Here is a 25,811-nt window from a genome sequence, read left to right as displayed (position 1 = left end):
CGTCTGGTCACATCTGTCCCGTAATTCTGAGTATGTGCCTGGTGCCCTCCTTTGGTGTAGTGCAGGGATTTGGGGTGGGGTTATTTAGGATCGTGGCCATTTCCAGTGAAATGTGGAGGTCACTTTGGCCCTGCCGGGTAACCCCTCTGGTGACACAGTGTCACCTCGAATGGAGAATGAGAACCTCTGACAAGGCCAGGCAAGCAGTGAGCCTCCGTGTCAGGGATCCCTGGTGAGAGGGAGCCATGCAGCTTCAGTCCTGAAGTGTCACTTCGCTTGCAGGGACCCTGTTGTGAAATGTATTATTTGAGCGGGCATATGATGGCAGCCGGTCTGCTTCCTGGGATTCGTGTGCTGAAGGAGGGTCATTCTTGAATTATCCTCGAATCGAGGTGGAGCGGCTTGAGGACCTGTGTGCGCCACACATGTCAGCAACCGATGTGTCCCGCACACAGGGTGCACAGGTTGAAGGCTGGGCTTCTTGGTTCTGGTGTTTGCCCAGGCACTGCCTCGTAGGAATTAGCTCAGGAGAGTTGGGTCCCTGTGAGTTTACTCACCATCAAATCCTCATGCTCTGGAACGGTGCCTGGCACATGGCAGACACTCAAAACATCGCTGAATGGATGCATTTTGTCCATAGAAATATCTTCTCACCAACATGGCTTCCTCTGTACTAAATTGGGAATGTAAGCAAATAAATGAATGTCAGTGATTCTCTCTCTCAGCCTTCGTTTTCTTCTGTTTCTCGGCCCTGTTCTCCCTCTTCAGCCTGTGTCACAATCACCTGGGGCTCGTTAGAACAGATTGCTGAGCTTTGTCCCCGGAGTGATTCCATAGATTGGGGTGACGCCTGAAAATCTGAATGGCTAGGGAAACTCCCAGGTGACACTGAAGCCAGTGGTCTGGAAACCAGACCTTCAGAACCACTGGCTTCCAGGGTCTAGAAAAAGTGCTGGCTACACTGTGCAAGCCTGCCTCTGCTCCGGCATGGGCATGAAACACAGAAGCTTGAGACCTACAACTGGCCTCCAGGATGGTAGCTGATCCCTAGAAAATAGCTGGTCACGTTACCCCTCTGCTTAAAACCCTTTAATGGCTTCCCACTGTTCCTATTGTGAAGACGCAGAGCCTCAGTAAAGACTACACACCACTGGATGGTGTGGTCTCTGCTCTGTAGCCCTATCTCTTTCACCTCTTTGTGCTCTAAGCTCGCTGGTTTTTCTTTTGTGCCTATCACAGGACTTTTGCACATGCCGTCATAACAAAAGGCCAGATGACCCTATTATGCACTTTCATAGCACCATGTATTTCTCTCTAACATTTTGTGTAAGAGTTGTAATTTAACACACAAAGCATCACAGTTACTTGGCTGATGTCTGACTAATCCCATCCAAGTACTAACCAGGCCTACCCATGCTTAGCTTTCGAGATTGGATGAGATCGGGTGTGTTCAGGTGGTACGGCCGTAATCTGATGTCTGTCTCTCCCATAGTCTTAGCTCCATGAAGGCAAGAACCTTGTCCATTTTGCTTCATGATTACACACTGGCACTTAATTCAGTGTTTGGCATATAACATTCAGGAAATATTTTGGTACAGTTGAATGAACTTCGTCCCACAGACACGAACTCTGCTTTGTTGCTGTTTCCTTTTTATTTTTTAATTAAGGATTGTATTTATTTATTTGAGAGAGACAGCAGAGCAGAGCTGCAGAGGGAGAGGGAGAAGCAGGTTCCCCACTCAATAGGGAACTCACCGTGGAACTTGATCCTGGCACCCTGGGATGACCACCTGAGCTGAAGCCTGAAGTAAAAGAGAAAGCACCCAGGCACTTTCTGCTCTTATGTTTCCTTTGCAGGTCAGGGTTGATGTCCATTTTTGTGGAGTTAATTTTGCTGATATTTTGGTCTGCCGTGGTCAGTATCAGGAAAAACCCCAACTTCCTTTCACACCTGGTGAGTATGAAGGGGCCAAATGACTGGTTGGGAAAGAAGCTACAGAGTTTTCAGAACCGTGTGCTTCATCACTGGTGATGCTTGCCTGCTGGCAGTGATGCTTCGGCTCTGTCAGCCTCGCCGCTAATTAGAAGCACTAGATTGTGAGCCCCTTGAGGGAAGGTTCTATGACTGTCTCGCTCCTAGTTTTATCCCCTATCTTAGCATTGTGCCTGGCTCCTAGTAGATGCTCAACAAAAACTTTATTTTATTTTTTTAAAATATTTTATTTATTTATTCATGACACACACACACATACACACACACACACAGAGGCAGAGACACAGGCAGAGGGAGAAGCAAGCTCCATGCAGGGAGCCTGATGTGGGACTCGATCCCAGGTTCCCAGGATCACGCCCTGGGCTGAAGGCGGCGCTAAACCGCTGAGCCACCCGAGCTGCCTTCAACAAAAACTTTAATGATGCATAAATGAACAAATGAATTTTTACATATTGTGTTCAGCAGAATTCTGATCAGAATCCTCGGCCCTTGTCATCCCCTTTCATACCTTGTTAGTGCCTCAGTTTTGTTTTTTCACTGAAGGGTCATAAACATCTGTTTGCAGCTAAAACTCTCAGTCCTCACAAACACATTCCTAAAGAAACCGAATATCAGAAGATCAGAAAGAAGAAAAAGAGTTTATACATTTCTAGCAGTCCACTGTCTGATTTTAATTATGCCCAATCTGATTACATTTAGATCTCAAGTATGCGGACAAATGACTGCTTTTTGTTACTGGAATTTAGTTAAAGAGATATAAGTATAGCCTGTTGTGTATATAGTACATGTATATTTTATACAGACATATACTATTAAGGATACACTGATTGCAAAATAGTTGCTGTGTTTTGGCCTCAGGGTGTTTGGTTGTGTCTCAACATTTGGAACCATTTCCCTCTGTATTTGCTGACATGCTGGATGGGGGGAAATGTCATACTCAATTGAGTTATTCCTCTGGCAGCTCAAGTGGGAAATGTATGATCGTTAAATTCAGAAATTTTGGAGGTGAATAGTAAAGAGCGGACATCAGTTCATCCAAATTGAACCAAGAACTTTATGGATAAATATAGTTCATCCCCTTGAGGGCCTCATAGTCCACAAGAGGAGACACAGAAACAGATAAATGTAATATGATGAATGTTGTAATTGGGGTACTGTAAAGCGCCCAAGGCCCCAGTGAGCAGGATCAAACTTACTTGTGTATCTGTGATTCTGTTTTTGCCCATTCTTGAAATTTTCAGTTGTGTCTTGGTAAGAATGGGACTGCCATAGCTTTTCAGGTTGTGATCATTAAATCTTAAGTTCCGGGCAGCACCCATGGTCCAGTGGTTTAGCGCCGCCTTCAGCCCGGGGCATGATCCTGGAGACCCGGGATAGAGTCCCACGTTAGGCTCCCTGCATGGAGACTGCTTCTCCCTCTGCCTGTGTCTCTGTCTCTCTCTCTCTCATTCTGTGTCATGAATAAATAAATAAAATATTAAAGAAAAATAAATCTTAAGTTCCCTTTCCTGTGTTTTAGGTAGGATGTTCTTCCTTGAGCGGTAGGGGGACACTAAAACCGTCTCAGCTCTAGAAAACGGATAGAACGGCCTGTTGATCAGGCTTTTACTGTCTCTGTGGAGCTGGGCTTTCTAGATAACCTAGTGTTTAAACCATTTGTTTTAGGAATGGAGTTCTCTGGGATTGTATTGGAGACAGGCGCAGATGTCAGCACAGTGAAAGAGGTAAATGAGTTGAAATCTAAGGAATTGATGTGTGTGTAGCTATGAGACATGTGCTAACCTCATCTATAGCCAAAGGATCTCACTTCTCTTGGCCTTTGCCAACAGACACCAGAGGGGAAACCGAGATGAAGGGGGAAGAAATGAATTCTGAATTGGAGGAAGGAAGCCAGTGGAAGTTCCTGGCTTCGTAAAACCTTTTATTACTAAAGAAGGCAGTACCTTAGTCTTCAGTCACTGAGAGGATAGAAAATTCTCAAATTTCAGCCTCTTGTGAAAAAAATTCTGGGATTCTAATTTACTTCAGCTTTTTCCATACTCTGTCCTGTCCAGAATGTGCTCATAACATCTTGGCATCCCGGTGGGGGTATTGAGAAAATGGTTGAATTATTTACCAAACATTAACTCTGAATAAGTGATTACGGCAAACCTATGTCTTATGGGGTCAGAGAGAAAGATTTTCTTTCTTTTTTTTTTTGATCAATTTGGGAAGAGGTAAATGGCAAGGCCATGCATTTGAACAAGCCCTTAATGGTATTTTCTCTTCAGGGAGATCGAGTTATTGGCGTGAGTGGCTTTAATGGTATGGCTGAAGAATGCATCATTGACCAAAAGGTATCCCTAGCTCTCAATATTGATGCTTGGAGATTTTTTTTTTTTTTCTCATTTCTTTTCTTTAATCTCCACCTAGCTCTCATTCCTTGTTACCCTTCTCTCCCCCTTCTTTGTATTTGTTGTCTTTGTATTTGTTCCTCAGCCAACACTTCTTTCAAATGCTAAACCCTTTTCTGTATCCGTGTGACAACCCTGCACAGAGCTTTGTTTGTGTGGAGCGGTGTGACGAAGAAGGGCATTTTGTTTTCTGAGTCCTGGAGCAACTGACTGGCTGTCCCATTGGAGTATAGGTAGTTTTGGTAGAAAAACTGGTTTGGGGCATTGAGCTGGATATAATAGGTTTCTCCCGGACGTGCAGCTTGTGAAAGAGAGAGTCCTGGGAATGGAGCCAGCCAGGGTGGTGGGCTAGGGTTGCTCAGGATGTGAATGGCGGCCCCTAGTGGTGAAGAGTACACAGTTTTTCCCACAGTTTTATTGAGGTAAAATGTCCATAGAACCATCTCTGAATGGGTTCCATTCTCTGAAACTTGATTCCTTCCTGAGCCAGATACTAGCCTTGGGATTTGTGAAGACCCATACACCCAAGTTTTGAACTCTGTCACAGCTTGCTTGGTTTTGACTTCCGGTGGCTTTTGGTTCCTGACAGGTTTGGTTCACTGGTGTATCAGTCACTCAATCAGATCGTAATATTTACTGAGCAGCTTTTTTCTTTTCTTTCCTTTTCTTTTAAAGATTTTATTTACTTATTCAGGATCACAACCTGAGCCAAAGGCAGACGCTCAACCACTGAGCCACCCAGGTGTCCCTACTGAGCAGCTTTTAGGAACAGGTTACATGTGCTTAATCTCTAAGTTACTCTTATCTCTTTTTATAGACACTGTGGCAGATTCCAGAAGGAGTCTCCCTCCGAGAAGCCGCTACCCTGCCTGTATCCTATGGCACTGCTCTTTTGGCTCTGGAGCATCGGGCATGCACTCAGCCTGGGTAAGAGGCTGTGTAGACAAGTCAGAGCTAGATGGTATCTCTTTCTGATATCAGAAGTGCCCAGCAAGACCTTGCCCCCACCTTTCCCCTCCCTGACCTTTATTTTTTAACTTTTTTAACGATTTTATTTCTTTATTTGAGAGAGAGAAAAAATATGAACGTGGGGGGATGGGGCTTGGGAAAGGAAGAAGAGACTCCCGCTGAGCAGGGAGCCTGATACAGCACTGGATCCTGGGACCTGAGATCATAACCTGAGCCGAAGGCAGATGCTTAACCTATTGAGCCACACAGGTGCACCTCCCCTCCCTGACCTTTAGCTCTTGTTCAGCTTGGGTGAGGAAAGGCCAAAGGAAGGTAATGACCAGATGGGTCTGGTGACAGCGGGGTTATCTTTTTGTCTGAGATGGAATGGTGGACTGTGAAATTGGCCAATATGAATTTGGAGAAATACCTCTTTCAAACCTGGCCACTCTGGAGATCACCTCCTAGAAACTCTTACATGTGAGAGAGTTGGTTTATGTAAACTTGTTTCCATCTGGTTTTAGTGGAATCCTATGGTATTTGTTCTTGTGGGGCGTGACTGGGTGTGCCTACCGGTGGTATTTCAAACTCAAAGGTGCAGTGATTTCCTACTTCACCTGAAATATATGCCTTTTGCCCTTTTCAGAGAGACTCGGAATTGCTCCAGATAAGTGACTTTAGTTGAACTGTGGCCATTCCTTGATCACCACCATCAAAGATGCAGCAATGTTTAGTATGAGAATGATTTTAGGACGCAATTTCTGAAGCAGACATTGGAGTGGTAGCTCAAAAGAAGGGTTGCTCCTGGCATGATGAAGAGGTTCCCTAGAGGGATTAAGGAATATTTTTCCTAGGAAGTCTTCAACCCAACCAAATTCTCACCAATCAAGCAGTCACAGACATAAACCAGCCCTAACGTCTAGAGAATGGGTCTCCATGAAATGTTGAATGAAATGGCCTTTAAGTTCTCTTCTTGCTTTAAAGTGGTCATGAAATCATATGATTGGATGATTTTTGAAGGTTTCTGAAGTAATGCCCACCTTTCTCTGGCAGAGAAACTGTTTTAGTGACGGCAGCTGCTGGAGCCACCGGCCTTGCAGTGATTGATGTGGCAACGAATATTCTTCAGGCTAAGGTACTTGCATGGTAGGGTCTGCATTAAAAAAAAAACACAAAGCACCACACCTCCAGTTTTCAAACACAGAATATATTCATTTGTTCATTCATAAATATCATAGGTAAGGCACTGAGATATAAAGTAATCCAGAGTAGGGTCTTGCCATCTTATTTGCTTGCGGACTGGTGAGGGGACCTGGGAGTAGATCACTCATCCTTCCAGTTACTAGAACCTGGTGAGAGCTGACTTGCTTCATGGCCTCTGCAGATTCTGTTCCCTTCCCCTGTAATGCTCTTCTGAACTGTCTCCCCCTGCACTTCAAAAAAAAATTTTTTTTTTAAAGATTTTATTTATTTATTCTTGAAGACACAGAGAGAAGCAGACTTCCTGTGGAGAGCCTGATGCAGGACTTGATCCCAGGACCCCAGGATCACACCCTGAGCTCAAGGCTGACTCTCAGCCACTGAGCCACCCAGCAACCCCTGCTGGACTTCAAACAAACTCAGATGTCATTTCTTCAGGGAATTATTCTTTATCCTATAGGAGATGTTAATCTCTCCTCCATCCCCCTGCTCCCCCACTTCCCCAGTTGTTTGTAGGTGGTCTCCTAGCATGCTATACATCTCTCTTTCGTGGTACGAACCTCAGTGTGTGGTTTATCTTTTACCTGTGTCATGATTGGATTAATGTCTCCCCCCTACTCAACTGTAATCCCACTGAAGGCAAGGACAGTGTCTGCATGGCACATTACTGTAGTCCCAGCAGCTGGCATGGTACCTAGACCATAGTAGGCACTCAATAACTATTTCTTTTCTTTGTTTTTTTAAAGAGTTTTTTTTAAAGATTTATTTATTCATGATACACACACACACACACACACACACAGAGAGAGAGAGAGAGAGGCCTCTAGAGACAGGCAGAGGAAGAAGCAGGCTCCACGCGGGGAGCCTGACGCGAGACTCGATCTCGGGACTCCAGGATTGCACCCTGGGCCAAAGGCAGGCGCCAAACCGCTGAGCCACCCAGGGATCCTTTTTAAAAGATTTTATTTACTTATTCAGGAGAGACACAGAGAGACAGAGGCAGAGACAGAGGCAGAGGGAGAAACAGGCTCCACGCAGGGAGCCTGATGTGGGACTCAATCCTGGGACTGCAGGATCATGCCCCAAGCTGAAGGTAGATGCCCAACCGCTCAGCCACCCAGGCACCCCGGAGAAAGTTATTGAGGCATGATCAGCTTGGGTCATGATCCTGTAGTCCCGGGATCGAGTCCCGCATCAGCACTGGGTGTTATGCTATATGTTGGTAAATCGAACTCCAATAAAAAAATATACAAAAACAAAACAAAAACAAAAACAAAAAACCCAAACTATTTCTTGAGTGAAAGAATAAATAAAGAAAGACCGAAGTCTCTGCAAGGGCATCATTCTGAGGCGGTAGGTGTCAGATAAGGAGGATTTCTTAGAGACAGCAGACATTTAAGCTGACTTCTGAAGGACTGGTAGCAGTTGAATGGAGGAAGGAAGGAAGGGAAGGCCATTTCAGTGGTGGGAGGGCATATTATCAGAAACATGGGATCTCACATGATGCATTCCCTGGAATTGCAAAGTAGCGTCTATGGAGCAAAGGGTATGTGGGAGAATGGTGGAAGATGACTCTAGGGAGGTGAGCAGAGACAAGATCAGGAGGTACTGAAGAATTTGAACCCTTAGTGGAAGCTATCAGGAGGTATGAAGGACTTTAAACAAGGAAGTACCATGGTCATGTTTGCATTTTGCCAAGTTCATTCTGGTAGCAGTGGGGATGCAGGATAGGGCAAAGTCAGGGGTAGTCTGGAGGCAGTAGGGCAGCCTCTTGGAGCAATCCAAGCCAGTCCAGTGGTGATGATACTTGACCCAAAGCACTGGAAGCGATGAATTGAGAGATACTAAAGTAGAAGAAAATAGAGAGTTTGATCCTAATACAGTTGAAGGAACAAGGAATTTGAAGCTAGTCTGACCTAGGTTCAGATCCCAACACTGCCTCTACTTAATTGCTTCGCTTTCCTCTTTGGTACAATAAACCTTTCCTCATATGGGGTCGTTGTGGGAATATTGAAATTACACGTGCAATATGCCTGTTAGAGGGCATGGCATGTTGGTAAGAATCTCTTAAAAAGGATTCCTGTTATTATTAGACATTGAGTGGGAAGGAGCAAACTAGGTTAACTTGTGGATTTGCCATTTATTGCAGTTGAGAACACAGGAGGAAATGGTGAGCTCAGTTTTGGAAGTATTAAGTGTGAGGTTTCTGTGGAACATGCAGTTGGGATATCCAGAAGGCACCAAGATACCCAGGTTTGGAGATAATTGGATTGCTCTGGAATTTCTTCAGGTGGTGTCTCTCCTGTTTTGCATTAAGTTCTTTTTGGGAAGGGCATATGAGTTCTGAAAGCAATTTTAGATACCAAGAAGCTCTCCATGGAATATTAACACATTTCATGTCAAAGCAAGGGCTTTTAGCACCTCTCAGTGGGGAGACCAAAATTAGTCTCATTGTCTAGAACTGCTGACTACCATTCCTAGGAAGATAAAATTGCACCATTTGTTTTGAATAGTGATAGTAGGTTAAGTAGAGAGAAAAATTGACTTCAATTCAGATATTAAAATTAATCCAAGCTGTATTTTCTTGAGTAGCCATAATGGTTTGTGTGTGTGTGTGTGTTTTAAGATTTTATTCATTCACTTGACAGAGAGAGCGAAAGAGAGCGAGCAGAAGCAGGGGGGAGCAGCAGGCAGAGGGAGAGGGAGAAGCAGACTTCCTGCTGAGCTGAGAGCCCGATGCAGAGCTCCATCCCAGGACCCCGGGATCATGACCCTAGCCGGAGGCAGATGCTCAACCGACTGAGCCACCCAGGCACCCCAACCATAGTGGTTTTAAGCAAAAGCAAACAACAACAAAATAATAAAAATAACTTTAAAAGTGTCATCATGCCACCCACTTGGAACAGGTTATTTTGAGAACAACCTCTATTCGCAGCGTTTCATATTGCTTTCAAAGTGCCTCCACGCCAATTATCATACCCCTGATCCTGACAAACCCCTGGGAGAGGGGTAATGTGTTTATTATCCCTATTTCACAGATAAAGAAAGTGAGGCACCAGGGGATACAATGGTTTGTGGCAGGTCTCAATGGCGCCCTTGTGAGAATCAAGATTGGTGTCAAGTCCCTGACCCTAGCCTGGTGTCTGCCCTCTGTGGTGCTGTGTGAAGCTACTTGAGGGTTCCTCTGGGGAGTACTTGAGGGTGGCTTTCAGTTTCAAATAGTTATGGGTGAGTTTGCAATCTTCTAAGGGCACTGATGGTGCTGTGTGTTTGTTTTTTTTTGTTTTTTTTTTTTGTTTTTTTTAAGTTTTTTTGGTGCTGTGTGTTTGAATGCAAGTTCTCAATGTCACCTTGGGGCCAAACTGCTCGGGCTGGTGGGTGCTATCCAGTAACAAGGCACCTCTAGGCAGTGCTTACGTGTTTGAAGCTTTTCTGGAGGCTTCCAAACCCCACACAGCCTCACAGTCTGGCCCATGGTCATCCTTGCCAGGTGTTAAGCATGGTTTTCTCCCAGGGTGATGGAAAGGAAAAGCATGGGCTTTGGAGTCGCAGCACCACTGGGTTTGAATGGTTTTCTACCACCTACTTCCTGGCTAATCCTGAGTTAATTACTTAACCTCTAGGTCTGTGTCTCCATCTATAGAATGGGAGTAATTATACCTCCCCCATAATGTTCTATGAGGCTTAAATAGAATAAATGATTGTGTATGTGCAGCAATAAATTCAATTTATCTAACACTTTGTTTTCCAAGTGCTTTACGGACAGTATTGCATTTGCTTTTTTAAAATAAATCTTGCTTTACGGACGAGGTAACTGGAGCTTAGGGAAGCTGGTGGACAGCACAGAGGTTAAAAGTATGAAGTCTGGAGATGGACAACCTGGGGTTGGGTCCCAGTTCTGTTTCTCATTAGTTGTGTGATGTTGGGCCTCCCATTAGTTATGTGACCTTGGGCAGGTTCCTTAACTTCTTTTGCTTTAGTTTCTTCATCTCTAAAATGGGGGATGCTAATAGTGTGTGTATCATTGGGCTACTAAGACTAAGAGAGTTATTAATATATGCAAAGCATTTACAATAGTACCTGGCACATAGTAAGCTTTATGTAAATTAGTTCCTATTAAGTAGTTTGTTGTAGGTGACACTGCTAGTTAGTAGCAGAGCCAGAATTTTAATTCAGGTCTTTCTAACTTCAAGATCTTTCCACTGAATTGTGTTTTACCCTCTGGGAAGCCTTTTGAGATCTCAAACTAGGTTGGATACCTCTCGTTTGGACTTCTGCCACCATCTGTACTTCCCCACCATCACACTGCTGTATCTTGCTATCTTGACTCATAGCAGGTACTCAATAAATGATGGTTTAATCTATTTTTGGGAAAGACTTTCTGATATCTCCTGAACCATCTCCTAGCTAGACTCATTGGGGTTCCAGGATTCCTGGAAATGTGGATCCCATGGCCAGTGGGTGTGGAGGGCCAAGTGTGATGGTGCTGTGTGTTGGCCCTGATGTGTAGGATTGGGGCTGGTCCTAGGGCAGCAAGGTCACACTGTTTTTCTTTTTTTTTTTTTGGTCACACTGGTTTTGTTGGTTATTCCCTTTGGTTGAAAGCTGGGTGGGTAGGATGAGCCTCTCTTGGTACATATATCCTGGATCACCAGAAGCTTTGTGTTCTCTATGCAGGTGATAGCTGCCGTCGGAAGTGATGAGAAGTGCCAGCTTGTGATGCAGAAGGGCGCGCAATCTGTCGTGAACTATAGTCAGGGCGGCCTGAAGGAGGCTGTGAGGAAGCTGGTGGGCAGTGTTGGGGTGAATGTGGTCATCGACACAGTGGGAGGAGATGTCTTCCTGGAGGCACTCCGCAGGTGCATGTGATGGTCTTTCCAGAGGGGGCTGGACCTGGGGCTCTGCTAAAGCCTTTTCAGACCTGTCTTCCTTCTAGTCTTACTTCTCTTCCATTTTAGCTGCTCACTTTTCTTGTAGGCATTGGCTTCAACGAGAACAGCTGAGTGGGAGGGTGAAAAGGAATAGAAGCAGAGGGAAAATCAGGAAATGCTTAAATATAGAAAAACAAGATATCCAGCTGGAAAATATCCAAAAAATGACTGCAGACTCTCTGGTTGGCAATACTGAATGCTTTAGAAATTATGCACGTGTTAAATTCAGCTATGCGGTTCCCATTAACTACTTTATATATATATATATATATATATATGGTGTGGGTGATTCTCAGGATCATTGTTCAGATGTTAGAATGACCTGAGTGGCAGGCCCTGGTTCACTATGCACCAAAGTACAGACTCTTTCTTTCTTTCCTTTCTTTCCTTTCTTTTCTTTTCTTCTTTTTTCTTTTCTTTTCTTTTCTTTTCTTTTCTTTTCTTTTCTTTTCTTTTCTTTTCTTTTCTTTCTTTTCTTTCTCTTCTCTTCTTCTCTTCTCTTCTCTTCTCTTCTCTTCTCTTCTCTTCTCTTCTCTTCTCTTCCCTTCCCTTCCCTTCCCTTCCCTTCCCTTCCCTTCCCTTCCCTTCCCTTCCCTTTCCTTCCTTCCTTCCTTCCTTCCTTCCTTCCTTCCTTCCTTCCTTCCTTCCTTCCTTCCTTCTTTCTTTCTTGTACAGACTCTTGATCTCACTGCTTTCAGAGGCAGCCAGCAGTGTAGGTATCTCCTTGATTTGTTTTATTTAAAATCATTAGAGTTTTAGTGGATCTGTCGTATCCACACCAATTCTCATTCTGTCTTTTTTTTAAAGATTTTATTTATTTATTTGAGACAGAGAAAGCACAAGTGGGGGCGGAGGCAGAGAGAGAGGTATAAGCAGATTCCATGCTGAGCGGGGAGCCCAGTGTGGGGCTAGATCCCAGAACCCTGAGATCATGACCCTAGCCGACGACAGACACCCAACTGACTGAGCCCCTCTCATTCTGCTTTTAACCAGGGACTCCAGAGTGTTCTGATAATACTAGTTTCATTTCTCATGTCATCCTGGCAAGCACAATTTTGTGGTTTATCTCAGTTTAAAGTGGAAGAAACAGAAGCAGAGAGAACAGCTTTCCTACGGAAGGGACCCAGTTGGCTCTAGGGCCACTGAGCATCACTGTACTGTGCTGGGTGGTACTGTGGAATTGTGGTACTGTGCTCAGAGAAGCAAAAGAAGGAGTGTGTTGACTCAGTGGGGAGCCAGGCCAGAGAACTGCTAACTCTCATGCTTTTCTTGCCTTCTGGGTAACGGGTAATAGTGTTATCACAAAGGCTTCTTGTTTTTCTCTAAAGAAGAAAAGCAAAAGGCAAAAGCCAAACAAAGATACACATATTCTTTATCAAAGATGTTTACAAAATTATTTGATTTTTTTAAAAGATTTTATTTATTTATTTATTCATGAGAGACACAGAGAGAGAGAGAGAGAGAGAGACAGGCAGAGGGAGAAGCAGGCTCCCTGCAGGAAACCCGACGTGGGACTCGATCCTGTGGCCCCAGGATCAGGCCCTGGACTGAAGGCGGCGCTAAACTGCTGAGCCACTCGGGCTGCCCTCTCTTTAATTTTCTGAGGAACCTCCATATTAACACTTGGTATTTTCTGTTGTTGTTGTTTTTATGGTAGCCATTCTGATCAGTGTGACTATACATTGCTAATTTTTAAAATAATTTCTATTCCTTGTCCTTTCTTGCCCCAGCCTGGCGTGGGAGGGCAGGATCGTGGTGGTGGGTTTTGCTGGAGGAACCATTGCTTCTGTGCCCGCCAACCTTCTGCTCCTGAAGAATGTCTCAGCCATGGGGCTGTACTGGAGCCGATACAAAGAGCAGAACTTTCCCATCTTCTCCAGAACCCTGTCCTCGGCTCTTCAGTACTGCCAGCAAGGGCGCATTCAGCCACACATCGGAACAGTTTTTAAGCTGGAGAAGGTGAGATACTCTGAAGGGATATGATGTGGCTAACGCCAGGACATCTCTGGTGTCAAGCTACTGGATAGTTTCTTTCTGGATTCCATAAATCCTCCTTTTATGGATTGAAAAGGTACAAACACGGTGCAGAATTATGGGGTCTCACAGGCTGCAGGGTGACAGGATTTCTCCTTGTCTTCAGGGTTGTGTGGCTGTTGCCTCAGGCCTCATGAGCCACCTGGGAAACTGAATTTGCACCGGCCATAAAGGAGCTAGATTTCAAGGGCTCTACCTCCGTCATTGGTTTCTTAAACAGAAGGACGTGATAGAACTTTAGAAAATAATTTACCCGTGTTTGTATGAACTCTGAACTCCATAACATACAAGTCTTAGAAGGAAGCATTTAACTTGACCTTTGATTTTAGAAAACAGATGCTTTAAAGTACAGCCAGATGATCTAAGCTGAGGTTCTGTGAACAAAACACTAAATCATGCCCTGCATCATAGGACTGTAATTCATCCATTAGTCACCGTAGTTAATTTTGTTGGCTATGCACTCCCTTTCTTCATTCCCCTTCAGCCCCATTAATGTGGCTTAAACTTCCTCCAAAGTGTAATTGCATATGCAATATAGTTGTAAATGTGAATCTGTTAGGCATTCACTGTGAAGTCCTTTTTTTTCTTTTTGGTTTCATTTGTTTAATGCTCAAAAAACTGTTTTGGTAACTCCAGTCAGCTATCCTTGGGCGCGATGTTTTATTCATATGCAGATTAGTGGGGCCTGGAGCTGAGCTGTCAGTGCCAGACTTCCTTGCTCACCATGGCTTCCATTTTTATGTTTTTCTCCAGGATGGGGCATATTCTCAAACCTGGTTTACTTTCTTCCTCCTCCTCCTCCTCCTCCTCTTCTTCTTCTTCTTCTTTTTTTTTTTTTTAAGATTTTATTTATTTATTCATGAGAGACACACAGAGAGAGGCAAGACACAGGCAGAAGGAGAAGCAGGCTTCCTGCGGAAAGCCCAGTGTAGGACTCGATCCTAGGACCCTGGGATCACACCCTGAGCCAAAGGCAGACGCTCCACCACTGAGCCGCCCAGGCGCCCCTGGATTATTGTTCTAATCACTCACGTTGAAGTTCTCTCTTCTCTTAAACATGAATTAGCTATTTAATTACTGACTCCCTGTCAGCTTCTGTTTGCCCTGCTCCTTTCCATCGACTGCTCGGAATGTAGGGTTTTTCTGGTCCTTCCCAGCCTGCTGACCTTCCTGCTGTCACTGGGTCCTCTGAAACCATTCTCCCTAACGATTTCATCTCATTCACATACCCTCTGTTGACCATTTCTTCTCTCTCTCTCTCTCTCTTTTTCCAGTTTGTAAACTACTTAGAGGAAGGTAGTAGAAGTGACAGCTCCTATACATTTAGGTGCATACTGAGGGTTAGGCACTCTGACATCTATTTTCTTATTTCATCTTCATAATGCTCCCTTGAGGTATGAACCATTTTTATCATGTTTTATAGAGGAAGAAATCAAGACTCGTAGAGGCTAAGAAACCTGCTTGGTATTATGTAGTAAGTGACAGACCTGGAATCCAGGCCAGGTGGGTTCGACACCAGATTGGGCGCCTTATGGCTATATCGGACTCTTCTCAAACAAGCCAGGAAGTTGCTTCTTACAAACCTTATTCTAGAGTATAAAGTTTGTCCATCTATCAGAGAATTGTCTATATGAAAGAGCTATCTTACAGTTAAAACAACCAAAAACCTTGAACTTTCCAAGCACTACCAGAATTTATATATTTTGTTCTTTTACACTAAAGATGACTAAGGGCACCTGGGTGGCTCAGTCGGTTAAATGTCTGCCTTCAGCTTAGATCATAATCTCAGGGTTCTGGAATCAAGCCCCAGGTTGGGCTCTCTGATCAGTGGGGAGCCTGCTTCTCTCTCTGCCCATTCTCCCAGTTGGCTCTCTCTCTCTCTCTCTCTCTCTCAAGTAAGTAAAATCTTTAAAAAAATAAAATGAAGATGATTAAATGAATGTAAATAGTTAATTTCACTTAACCTGGGTAATATTTTTCATGTAAATCAGTTAACGTATTAGAAAAAACTATCAGAACCTGCCTAGACTCAGAAAATGACCACTGTATATATGTAAACAAGTATAGACGTATAATGACCAGAGATACCAGTGCTTCCTAGCTTGATTTTCTCCTGAATCTATGGGCTTATAGATTTGACCTTGATAGTTGATATTATCAGTAGTATAGTATGACTACATACTTTGTACCATAACCTACCTAATAGACATGAGGTATGAACTTCCATAGCACTCAGTGCTTTTTCTTTGCCTACTTGTCATTGTTCAATGCTTGTCATTCCCGTAGACCATAAACTCCATGTGGGCAGGGGCCATGCATCTCCTTGTCTCCAGATGCTGGCAGGTACTCATGTATCTGTTGAATGACTGATTAAGAATAGGGGGCTATCAGGTCAGACCACTTGAGTTCAGATCCTGGCCCTAACACTTGACTGGCTATGGGCAAATTGCTCACATCTATGTGCCTTAGTTTTCTCATCTGTAATGGGGGCAGTGATACACTCTGTCTACTGAGGTCTTTGTGAAGATCAAATAAGATAACACATATAAAAGTACATAGCAAACAATATATTGTTTAAAGCAAAACACCTGGCCATGATAAAATACAGAGTTGAGCTTTTTCAGTTCGCATGAAATGTAACACATTTACGTTAACATTTCATGGGCAGGATTAGAGAGACAGTCTTTAGATTTTGAATTTTAACTAGAATTTATTGTTTCCTGAAGTGTTGCATCTGTGCCATGATGGGTAGGCCAGGAATGAGCCCCGTGATCTGTCCAAGGAGATGGCCTTATTCAGATGTGCCAAGTCTGCTTTCTGTAGGGAGATGCTCACACACGTCTCAACTAGACAAACTACTTACTCTTCAGAGATCTGAACTTGTTTATCATGTAAAGGTCAGGTGAGGTCACTATGTGAATAGATATGATAAATAGAAATTGTTTACTTAAGTTTCGTGAGTGTATCTGTGGAATATTCTTTTTTTTTTTTAAGACTTTATTTATTTATTCATGAGAGAGGCAGAGACACAGGCAGAGAGAGAAGCAGGCTCCCTGCGGGGAGACCAATGCAGGACTCAATCCCAGGACCCTGGGATCACACCCTGAGCTGAAGGCAGACATTCAACCACCGAGTCACCCAGGCATCCCATTCTGTGGAATATTCTTAAAAAGTAAGTTACTCTTTAAGTTTAGGTAATGTATTAATTTGAATCCACTATTCCATACCTATTTTCTGGGGTCCTCCATACTTGCCAGTGACACCTGCCCCACGCCTTGGCCACTTGTCACACTTTTCTACAGATGGCTCACACCACTTATCCCTGCTGTCATATAGCCAGACCCTTTCCCTAAGACTCATCTCCTAACACTTGGTGGTTGCGTGCTTTCTCTGGCAGGAGGTCCGATCCTAGGCAGGGCCTCCACTGTGCCTTTCAGCGGGTGGGAGCTGCTGCAGACCTGGTGCACAGTTCTGATCTTAAGGAAGCGCTGGCTTCCCCAGAAATTGGATATGGAGGTCTGGGTAATGCAACTGGGAAGTTGTAGATAGAGTTTACTGCATGGGACAGGATTTGACAAATGAAAGACAGGAGACAAATTGCTGCCTTTGTTTCTTCTAATAGAGTATGTTGACACGCAGTGGGTTCTATATGGCCTCTCTGGAGAGGTCCTCTAGCTGTATGTCCCCCCGGAGCTGTGACCAGTTCAGGATCAGTAACACACACCTCCTTCCTTGATTCACTTCACCTTCTCCCTCACCCTTGTCTCCCTGGGATTCCAGTGAAGCATTAGGGCATAGATTTTTTTTTTTTTTCTAAAGATTTATTTATTTGAGAGAGCGAGCAGGGAGAGGGCCAGAGGGAGACAGAGAATCCCAAGGAGACTCCCCACTGAGCGCAGAGCCTGACCTGGGCTCCATCCCACAACCCTGAGATCATGACCTGAGCCAAAATCAAGAGTGGGACTTAACCTACTGAGCCTAACCAAGTGCCCCTAGGGCATACATTTTGACTAAGCTCTATTTTCTTTTCTTTCTTTCTTTTTTCTTTCTTTTTTTTTTTTTTTAAGATTTTATTTATTTATTTGACAGAGAGAGCACAAGTAGGGGGAGTGGCAGACAGAGGCAGAGGGAGAAGCAGACTCCCTGCTGAGCAGGGAGCTCCACTTGAGACTTGATCCCAGGACTCCAAGATTGTGACCTGAGCCAAAGGCAGATGCTTAACTGACTGAGCCACCCAGGTGTCCCAGGCTCTATTTTATTTATTTATATTTTTAAAAAAGATTTTACTTATTTATTCATGAGAGAGAGAGAGAGAGAGGCAGAGACACAGGCAGAGGGAGAAACAGGCTCCATGCAGGGAGCCTGATGTGGGACTTGATCCTGGGACTCCGGGGTCACTCCCGGGGCCGAAGGAAGGTGCTCAACCGCTGAGCCACCCAGGCATCCCTACATTTAACTTTTAATAAACTACCAACTGCATATCAGAGAGGTGGTATTACTTTGCATTTCCACCAACAATATTAGAGTCTAGTTGTTGGGCATCTGTCAGAACTTCATACTGACAGATTCTTTTCCTTAATTTTTGCCATTCCAATAGGTATCTAGGGGTATCTGATTGTGGGTTTAATTTGCATTTCTCTATTGAATAATGATCTTGAGCATCTTTTCATATGCTTATTTGTCATCTGTATCTCTTTTTTGGTAAACTGCCTTGACTGACTTTTAAAAGAAGATTCAGATCAACTGGTATTCAAGCAGTGACGTGATGAATATAATTCAACTGTGACTGTGTATCACTAACAAAACATTTTTACCTTTTAAAAACAATCCCACTCAGTCCCAGGTATATTCATTCATTCATGAGTTTGTTTTATTTATCAACATTCACTGGGTACATTCTGGATGCCAGTCAATAAAAACTAAGACTTAAGGAATTCCTTTGTTTTGTCGGGAAGCTCTCAGGACAGGGTTATGATAGGGGGAAGAGCTGGTTTCTAAGGAGGCGTGAATCAGCACGATATATTTAGGGAGCCATAGCTTACTCTGATTATTCCTGCTTGATAAGGTAATTAAAAATTCCAGCAGCGGCACCTAAAACAAAAGCAATATCCTCACCCGTCCTCATATTCTGGGTTGCATATCTCCAGAGACAAATTTAATTATAGCTTCACCCACTGCGAGGGAGGGTTCTGGAAACCAGTCTCTGGATGCCTCTGGGGAGCAGTATGGAGCAGCTTCTTTCTCCGTGGCACAGCCTGTAGAAAACAGGAGCAAAATGTCCCCAGGCATCTGAATTAGCTTTCGAAAGACTCTGGTCTAATGCCCTGCATTTTCCTTCTCAGTTTCTCACTCAGAGCCTTATCACACTTATTAAACATCCAGTCCTTAGGGCCACTGGTTGTTTTCCCAGCCCAGATACAAACCACAAGGTAGAAAGGGGACAGAGTTGGGTTATTTTTAGAAGCATCTACAGTCACAGTGGAAGTGGCAAATGGACATAGAAATAACAGAACAAAAAAAAAAAAAAAAAAAAGAAAAAGAAAAAAAAAATAACAGAACACCTGAAAAGCAGGAGGGAGAATCACGGATGTTCAAAATTATGAGATTCCCAAATGATGGAACAAAAAGTTTATGCTTCCCACCAATATTACCCTCCAAAGAAGTTAGGTAAATGTGTGCTACATTTTTATAAATATTTACATGCAAAATGTTTAAAAAGTAAGCTCTACCATTTAAAGGGACAACTTTTTTTATGTGAAGATTTATATCTAGGAGATTCCTTATTTCTCTAGGATGCCGGGTAAAAGAAGTGTCACTATCTTGAATCATGGTTGCTTTCCAAGTGTTTTCTGTCTTTGGGCTGTGACAGATCTCTGGGAACAAGTGGCTTCTACCTGACAGGGAAAGATGCGGCTGTGAGTCACCTGGAGCTGTGCCTCTGAGTGATTGTGATCGACAGGGCAGGGACGCGTGTTTCAAACCATGTGTCTCAGACCTCTTTCACCTCCTTGGAGTGTGTCTAATTTACATGGATTGGAAAGGTCTCTGTAAGGTACAAAGACCCGCAAGATAGATGTTTTTGAAACCAGAGATTTCATGCTGCAGAGAATTGATTTCTTTGATTGACTGATTGGTTTCTCTGTTTATTTTTATTTGGTTACCTTTTTCTATGCTTTTCTGGGGAAGGATTTCAAGTGGGGAGGGTTGGTTATTCATATTCCTCATTTCAAAGCACATTTGCATTGCTGGACCTTTGTTTTTACGCGTGTGTATTTCTGGAGGTCTGTATTGACTTCTTCCCTTTATTCTCACTGCCCACTACCACCCTCTGCACTTCTTCCTCCCCTCCAACTTGTTCTCTATGATGTGTTTGGTAAATACCCTTGGATTTATATTTCCTTGTAAAACATAATGTTTTTGTGTGCTAATTGATTTTCAAGCTACACAAATGATTTAACAGCATAGGGTTGTGCTGTAGGCCTTATTCTGTTTCTTCATTTCTCACTCAGTGCTGTCTTTTTAAGATCCACCTGTGCAGCTGGTGCTGTATCCAGTTCATTGCGTCTCACTGCTGCATTGGAGACTGGGGTGTGCACCTGCCGTAGTTTACAGATCTGCTTCCTAGTGATGTACTCTGGGGTTGACCTGATTCCCTGCCGCCATAATCAGCACTCTAATTCACAGGCTCACAGTCAGGACTTGTGCAAAGTTGCTTTGGGAGTATTTTCCCAGGAGTAGGGTTGTTGGGTCACAGGATGTATGAATACTTAATTTGACAGCAAACTGCTCTCCAGGCTGACTTGACCAGTTTATGCCCGTGCCAGCAGTGCACGTGGATTCTTTTTTTGCCACCCTGTTGCTATGTAGCATTGTCCTACTTTCTAATTTTTTCCAAACTAATAGGCATAAAGTGGCATCTTGTGATTTTAATTCGCATTTCCCTGATTTCTAATCAATGTAAGATTTGGTAAACATTCAGGTTTAGCAACTTAAGCCCTTCATGCAGTTTTCTACAGGGCTTCCTGTCCCTTTCTAGTTTGCAGAAGTTCCTTTATGATCTGTAGTTCTCAAATTTTACTGGGCATGTGAATCACCTGGGGATCATGTTAAGATGCAGATTATGATTCGGTAAAGGTGGGTGGGGACTCCAGATTGTGCATTTCTAATAAGCTCCTAGATGACGCAGAAGCCTATGGTCCTTGAACTGCCCAAGAGTAGCAAGGTTCTAGATGTTAGTTTGTGACTTTGCAAAAGTCTGTCCTTCCAAATTTGTCATTTCTCTGTCACCTTTGTCTATATTTAATGTAATCAAACACATCGATATTTTGTCTTGTGGGTTAGTGCTATTTGGGACATGTTTAAAAAGTCCTGTCATATCTGGGTGCAGAGTGATCTTCATCTCTATTTTAAATATTTTTTTCTTTATTTATTTATGATAGTCACACACACAGAGAGAGAGAGAGAGGCAGAGACACAGGCAGAGTGAGAAGCAGGCTCCATGCACCGGGAGCCCGACGTGGGATTCGATCCCGGGTCTCCAGGATCGCGCCCTGGGCCAAAGGCAGGCGCCAAACCGCTGCGCCACCCAGGGATCCCCTTAATCTCTATTTTAAATATTGCTTTATTTTAGAGAGGGAGAGATTGAGTGCATGAGTGGAGGGAGGGATAGAGGGAGAGAGAATCATAAGCAGGCTCCCTGCTGAGCATGGAGCCCAACGCAGGGCTTGATCCCAGGACCCTGAGATCATGACCTGAGCTGAAATCAAGAGTCTGCCTAACAGACTGAGCCACCCAGGCACCCCTCTCTACTAACTTTATACTTTTATTTCACACTTAAGGATTTAATCCATCTGAATTCACCTCTGTATTGGATATAAATCAGGTAACCAAGTTTTATTTTTCTCCTTGTAGTGAGCAAGTTTTCCTGGACCAGTAGTTCATTGTTTCTCCATTGATTCATGTGGTGCTACCTCCATCTTATTTCAGGTTCCCAGATACACTCTGCTTTCTTTTCTATTTCCTTGGTTCAGATTTCTGTTCCTATAATAGTATCATACTGTTTTTATCTTTGTAGCTTTGAAGTATATTTTAATATCTGGAAGGGTCACTCTTCTAGCACAGTTGTTTTTTAAATTTGATTTAGCTCTTTGGGAATCTTTATCCTTTTAGATAAATTTTGGAATAGATTTATTTAGTTCCTAAAAAATATCTGGCTAAAATTTAGAATGGAATTGCATTGACTTTATAGATTAATTTGGGGGAGGATATTGATATTTTTGCAATGTTAGGTTGTTTCATTTGTGAGCAGGGATATATTGATATTTATCTTTTCAAGTTTTTAAATCTTAAAGTTTTTCTCCATAAAGTCTTGTGGATCATTCTTAGTTATGTTAATTATAAGTACTTTATTGTTTATGTTGCCTTGGAGAGTACTATTTTATTTCTGTTATATTTCCTGGTTGATTATATTCGATACAGAGAAATGTCAGTAATTTTTGTTAGTTGATCTCATCCCTCACAATCTTGCTGACTTTTCTTATTTACTTGTCTGTGCTTTGACTAGTTTTTCTTTTTTTTTTTTTTTTTTTTTTAAATTTTTATTTATTTATGATAGTCACACACAGAGAGAGAGAGAGAGAGAGAGAGAGAGGCAGAGACATAGGCAGAGGGAGAAGCAGGCTCCATGCACCGGGAGCCCGACGTGGGATTCGATCCTGGGTCTCCAGGATCGCGCCCTGTGCCAAAGGCAGGCGCCAAACCGCTGCGCCACCCAGGGATCCCTGACTAGTTTTTCTACGTAGATTATTATGTCGTATGCAAATAATGACACTTCTATTTTCCTCCATTCTTTTCTTTTTCCAATTTTATTTTTTTGCATTTATTACTTATTAAGAATCTGGAGATTTGGGGCACTTGGTTGGCTCAGTGGTTGAGCATCTGCCTTTGGCTAAGGGTGTGATCTTGGGGTCCTGGGATCAAGTCCCACATGGGGCTCCTCATAGGGAGCCTGCTTCTCCCTCTGCTTATGGCTCTGCCTCTCTCTCTGTGTCTCTCATGAATAAATAAAATCTTAAAAAAAAAGAATCAAGAGACTTTACTTTTTCAGCAGTTTTAGGTTTACAGAAAAATTCAACAGAAAGTAAAGAGCATTCTCATGTATTTCTTCTCCTACCACCCAGTTTCCACTAGTGTTAACATCTTGCACTGGTGTGGTATATTTGCTATAATTGACAAACCAATAGTGATACATAATTATTAACTCTAAGTCCACAGTTTACATTAGGGTTTCCTCTTTGTGCTGTATAGTGGTATAGGTTTTACCAAAACAAATGTATGTCATGTATCCATCATTACAGTATCATACGGAATAGCTTCAGTGCTCTAAAGGATCCCTTGGGCACCACGTTTTCACCCCTGCTCTCTACCCTGACCCTTGAAGGCCCCTGATCTTACCGTCTCTATAGCTTTGGCTTTTCCAGAATGTCATATGGTTGGAATCATATAGTATGTATCCTTTTCCGACCGGCTTCTTTTACTTAACAGTATGCACTTAAGGTTCTCCCATGTTTTTTCGTGGCTTGATAGCTCATTTCTTCTTATCATGGAATAATATCCCATTGCCTGGATGTACCATAGTTTGTTTACTCATTCTCATTAATCTCAGTTGCTCCCGAGCTTTGACAATCTTGAATAAAGGTGCTGTAAATATTTGTGTGCAGGTTTTTGTGTGGACATAAGTTTTCAATCTATTACCTAGGAATGTGATTGCTGGATCCCATGGTAAGATTATGTTTAACCTTGTAAGAAGCTACCAACCGGTCCTTCAGAGTGGTTGTACCATGTTGTATTCCCACCAGCAATGAATGAAAAGTTCCTATTGTTCCACATCCTTGCCAGCATCTTGTGCTGTCAGTGCTCTGGATTTTAGCTCTTCTGATAGGTGTGTATCTTGTTCTACTGTGCATTGCTCTAATGACCTACGATGTTTAACATCTTTTCATGTGCTTTTTACCATCTGTCTTTAATTGATCAGTTGTCTGTTCAGATTTTTTGCTGCTTTTTAATTGTTTTTTTTTTTTGTTGTTGTTGTTGTTGAGGGTTTTTTTTTTAATATTTTATTTTGAAGTCATTCCCACACCCAACGTGGGGCTCGAACTTACAACTCTGAGATCAAGAGCTGCACATTCATTGACTGAACCAGCTAGGGAACCCATCTTATTGTTGAGTTTGAAGAATTCTTTGTATATTTTAGATACAAGTTCTTGATTAGACAAGCATTTTACAAAGATTTTTTCTCCCAGGCTGTAGCTGGTCTTCTCATTTTCCCAAGTGTGTTTCGCAGACAGAAGTTTGTAATTTTATGATGTCCACCTTAAACAATTTTTCTTTTATGGTTCATGCTTTGGTGCTCAGTGTCAGATCCAAGGTGCCTTGGACTTTTTTCCCCTGGAAGTTTTATAGATTTGCCTTTTACATTTAGGTGTAGGATTAATTTTAAGTTAACTTTTGTGAAAGATGTATAGTGTCTTGATTCTTCTTCTTCTTCTTCTTCTTCTTCTTCTTCTTCTTCTTCTTCTTCTCCTTCTCCTTCTCCTTCTCCTTCTCCTTCTCCTTCTCCTTCTCCTTCTCCTTCTCCTTCTCCTTCTCCTTCTCCTTCTCCTTCTCCTTCTCCTTCTCCTTCTTCTTCTTCTTTTTTACATGTGGAGGTCCGGTAGTTCTAGCAACATTTCTTGAGAAGGCTTTCTTTTCTCCACTGAATTCCCTTTGCTCTTTTGTTAAGGATCAGTTGCCTATATTTGTATGGGTCTATTTTTGGACTCTAATCTGTTCCATTGATCTGTTTATCTATTCTTTTGCCAGTATCACACTGTCTTGATTACTGCGGCTGTTTCTTAATTTATGTTTTATAACATTATTCTTCTAAAAAATAGGATTTGAGATAGATTGCAACTTCAGTTACATTGGAAACAGGACAATTTTAATAAAAAGATAAAAGTTGTAAAATATTAAACTATTGATTTTTCTGGCAGTGGCTGCATTCTTTCAAAAACTAGAAGACAAAGAAATATTGCAAAAGATTATGGACAGGCCTTGGAGGCTTTTTACCTGCTGCCATTTATCTGACATCATTGAAAATTATACTTTAGACCGAAAAATTCTGAGGTTGGGTTATTCGTAAATATTATTGTTTTCCTTTGAGTTTGTGGTGATTAATTATTTAGTTAGTATTGCATAGTTAGCTGTATATAGTTCATTGGAGACACATCTTAATATTTAACTATTTTAAGATTCAGACTACCAATAAATGTTTATTGCAATATGCGAGTGTGACCACTTTTTTTTTTTTAATTTTTTAGGTCAATGATGCCTTCCTTCATGTGATACAGCGCAAATCCACGGGCAAGGTGCTTATCTCTCTTAAATGAATCCTCGCCTCAGCAGCAAACTCAGCATGTCCAAATCCAAATTTATCATCTTTCCAAAAAACCTCATTTCCCTCCTGTGTTTCTAAAGGTGTTAACCACTTTCCTTATTAATCCAGGTTCAAAGTCTTTTAGAGTCACCTTTGATTCTGTTTTCTTATTCCTTGTAATTAGTGTGACATATCCTTTATTGTCCTAACTTGGATGTCTGAATGTGAAAGGATGCTATTTGTAATTAAACCAGGGAAGCCAGGGTCCCAGACAAAGCAGGCTGTATGGTCATCCGGTTCATAATGCATCAATGGCCAGGTTCTGTCATCCCAACCTCTAAGAGAATCTCTCACATCCATATCCTCTTTCCCATTCTGCCTAATTATGTCTCATTTGCTAATTCCAGTAGCTTCCTAACTGGCTTTAAACTACTGCCCCACTCCTCCATCTTTGTTATACATTGTTGCCATGGTGACCTTCCCAAAGGACAGCTGTGACTGTTTTTTGACTCAAAACCTGCAATGGTTTCCCATTGTCTACATGGTGGAGTTCAGACTCTTCGAGCTAGCCTTTCTTTATGCCCTTGATTGTGCCTGCTCTGTCTCGCAGCCTTATGTCACACAACACCTCGGCCTCTCTGTACACACTTACAGAGATTCCTGCCAATCCTCCTTTGCTCTGCTCAGGCGGTTTCCTCTTCTTCCTTAACGTTGTCAAACATAAGCCCTCCTGTCCTCCAAGGCTGGCCTGTCGCCTCAAGAGGGTGCTCAATTCTTCCCTTCCACCTTCCTGTAGCTTTTCTCTCAGGATTTGTCACATTCTGTGTTGCACCAAAAGGAGCAGCTGGTCTAATAGAATGAACACAGGATTCTGTATCTAAGATGTGGGTTTGAATCCC

The 25,811-nt window shown here is 42.8% G+C and overlaps 1 protein-coding gene across 3 annotated transcripts in view; it reads left to right on the top strand.

Annotated features, from left to right (window-relative positions):
• LOC144316199 (quinone oxidoreductase-like protein 2) overlaps window positions 1-25,062 on the top strand; it is a 44,395-nt gene extending 19,333 nt beyond the window's left edge. Inside the window, exons 2-10 of one of the 3 annotated variants that reach the window (XM_077901801.1) lie at window positions 1,858-1,954; window positions 3,659-3,717; window positions 4,264-4,329; window positions 5,204-5,313; window positions 6,388-6,469; window positions 11,212-11,393; window positions 12,921-13,091; window positions 13,196-13,424; window positions 24,857-25,062. In XM_077901801.1, coding sequence (XP_077757927.1) covers window positions 1,858-1,954; window positions 3,659-3,717; window positions 4,264-4,329; window positions 5,204-5,313; window positions 6,388-6,469; window positions 11,212-11,393; window positions 12,921-13,091; window positions 13,196-13,424; window positions 24,857-24,925 — 1,065 coding nt within the window. In that variant the 3' untranslated portion in view covers window positions 24,926-25,062. The remainder of the gene's footprint in view (window positions 1-1,857; window positions 1,955-3,658; window positions 3,718-4,263; window positions 4,330-5,203; window positions 5,314-6,387; window positions 6,470-11,211; window positions 11,394-12,920; window positions 13,092-13,195; window positions 13,425-24,856) is intronic. The other 2 variants (XM_077901803.1, XM_077901804.1) reach the window with 2 other exon arrangements.
• Window positions 25,063-25,811: the final 749 nt, after the last annotated feature.

This window comes from Canis aureus, chromosome 6 (genome assembly GCF_053574225.1).
Source record: "Canis aureus isolate CA01 chromosome 6, VMU_Caureus_v.1.0, whole genome shotgun sequence".
NCBI lineage: Eukaryota > Metazoa > Chordata > Mammalia > Carnivora > Canidae > Canis > Canis aureus.
The sequence above is the reverse complement of the archived record's forward strand: the minus strand, read 5'-3'. Positions and strand labels throughout refer to the sequence as shown.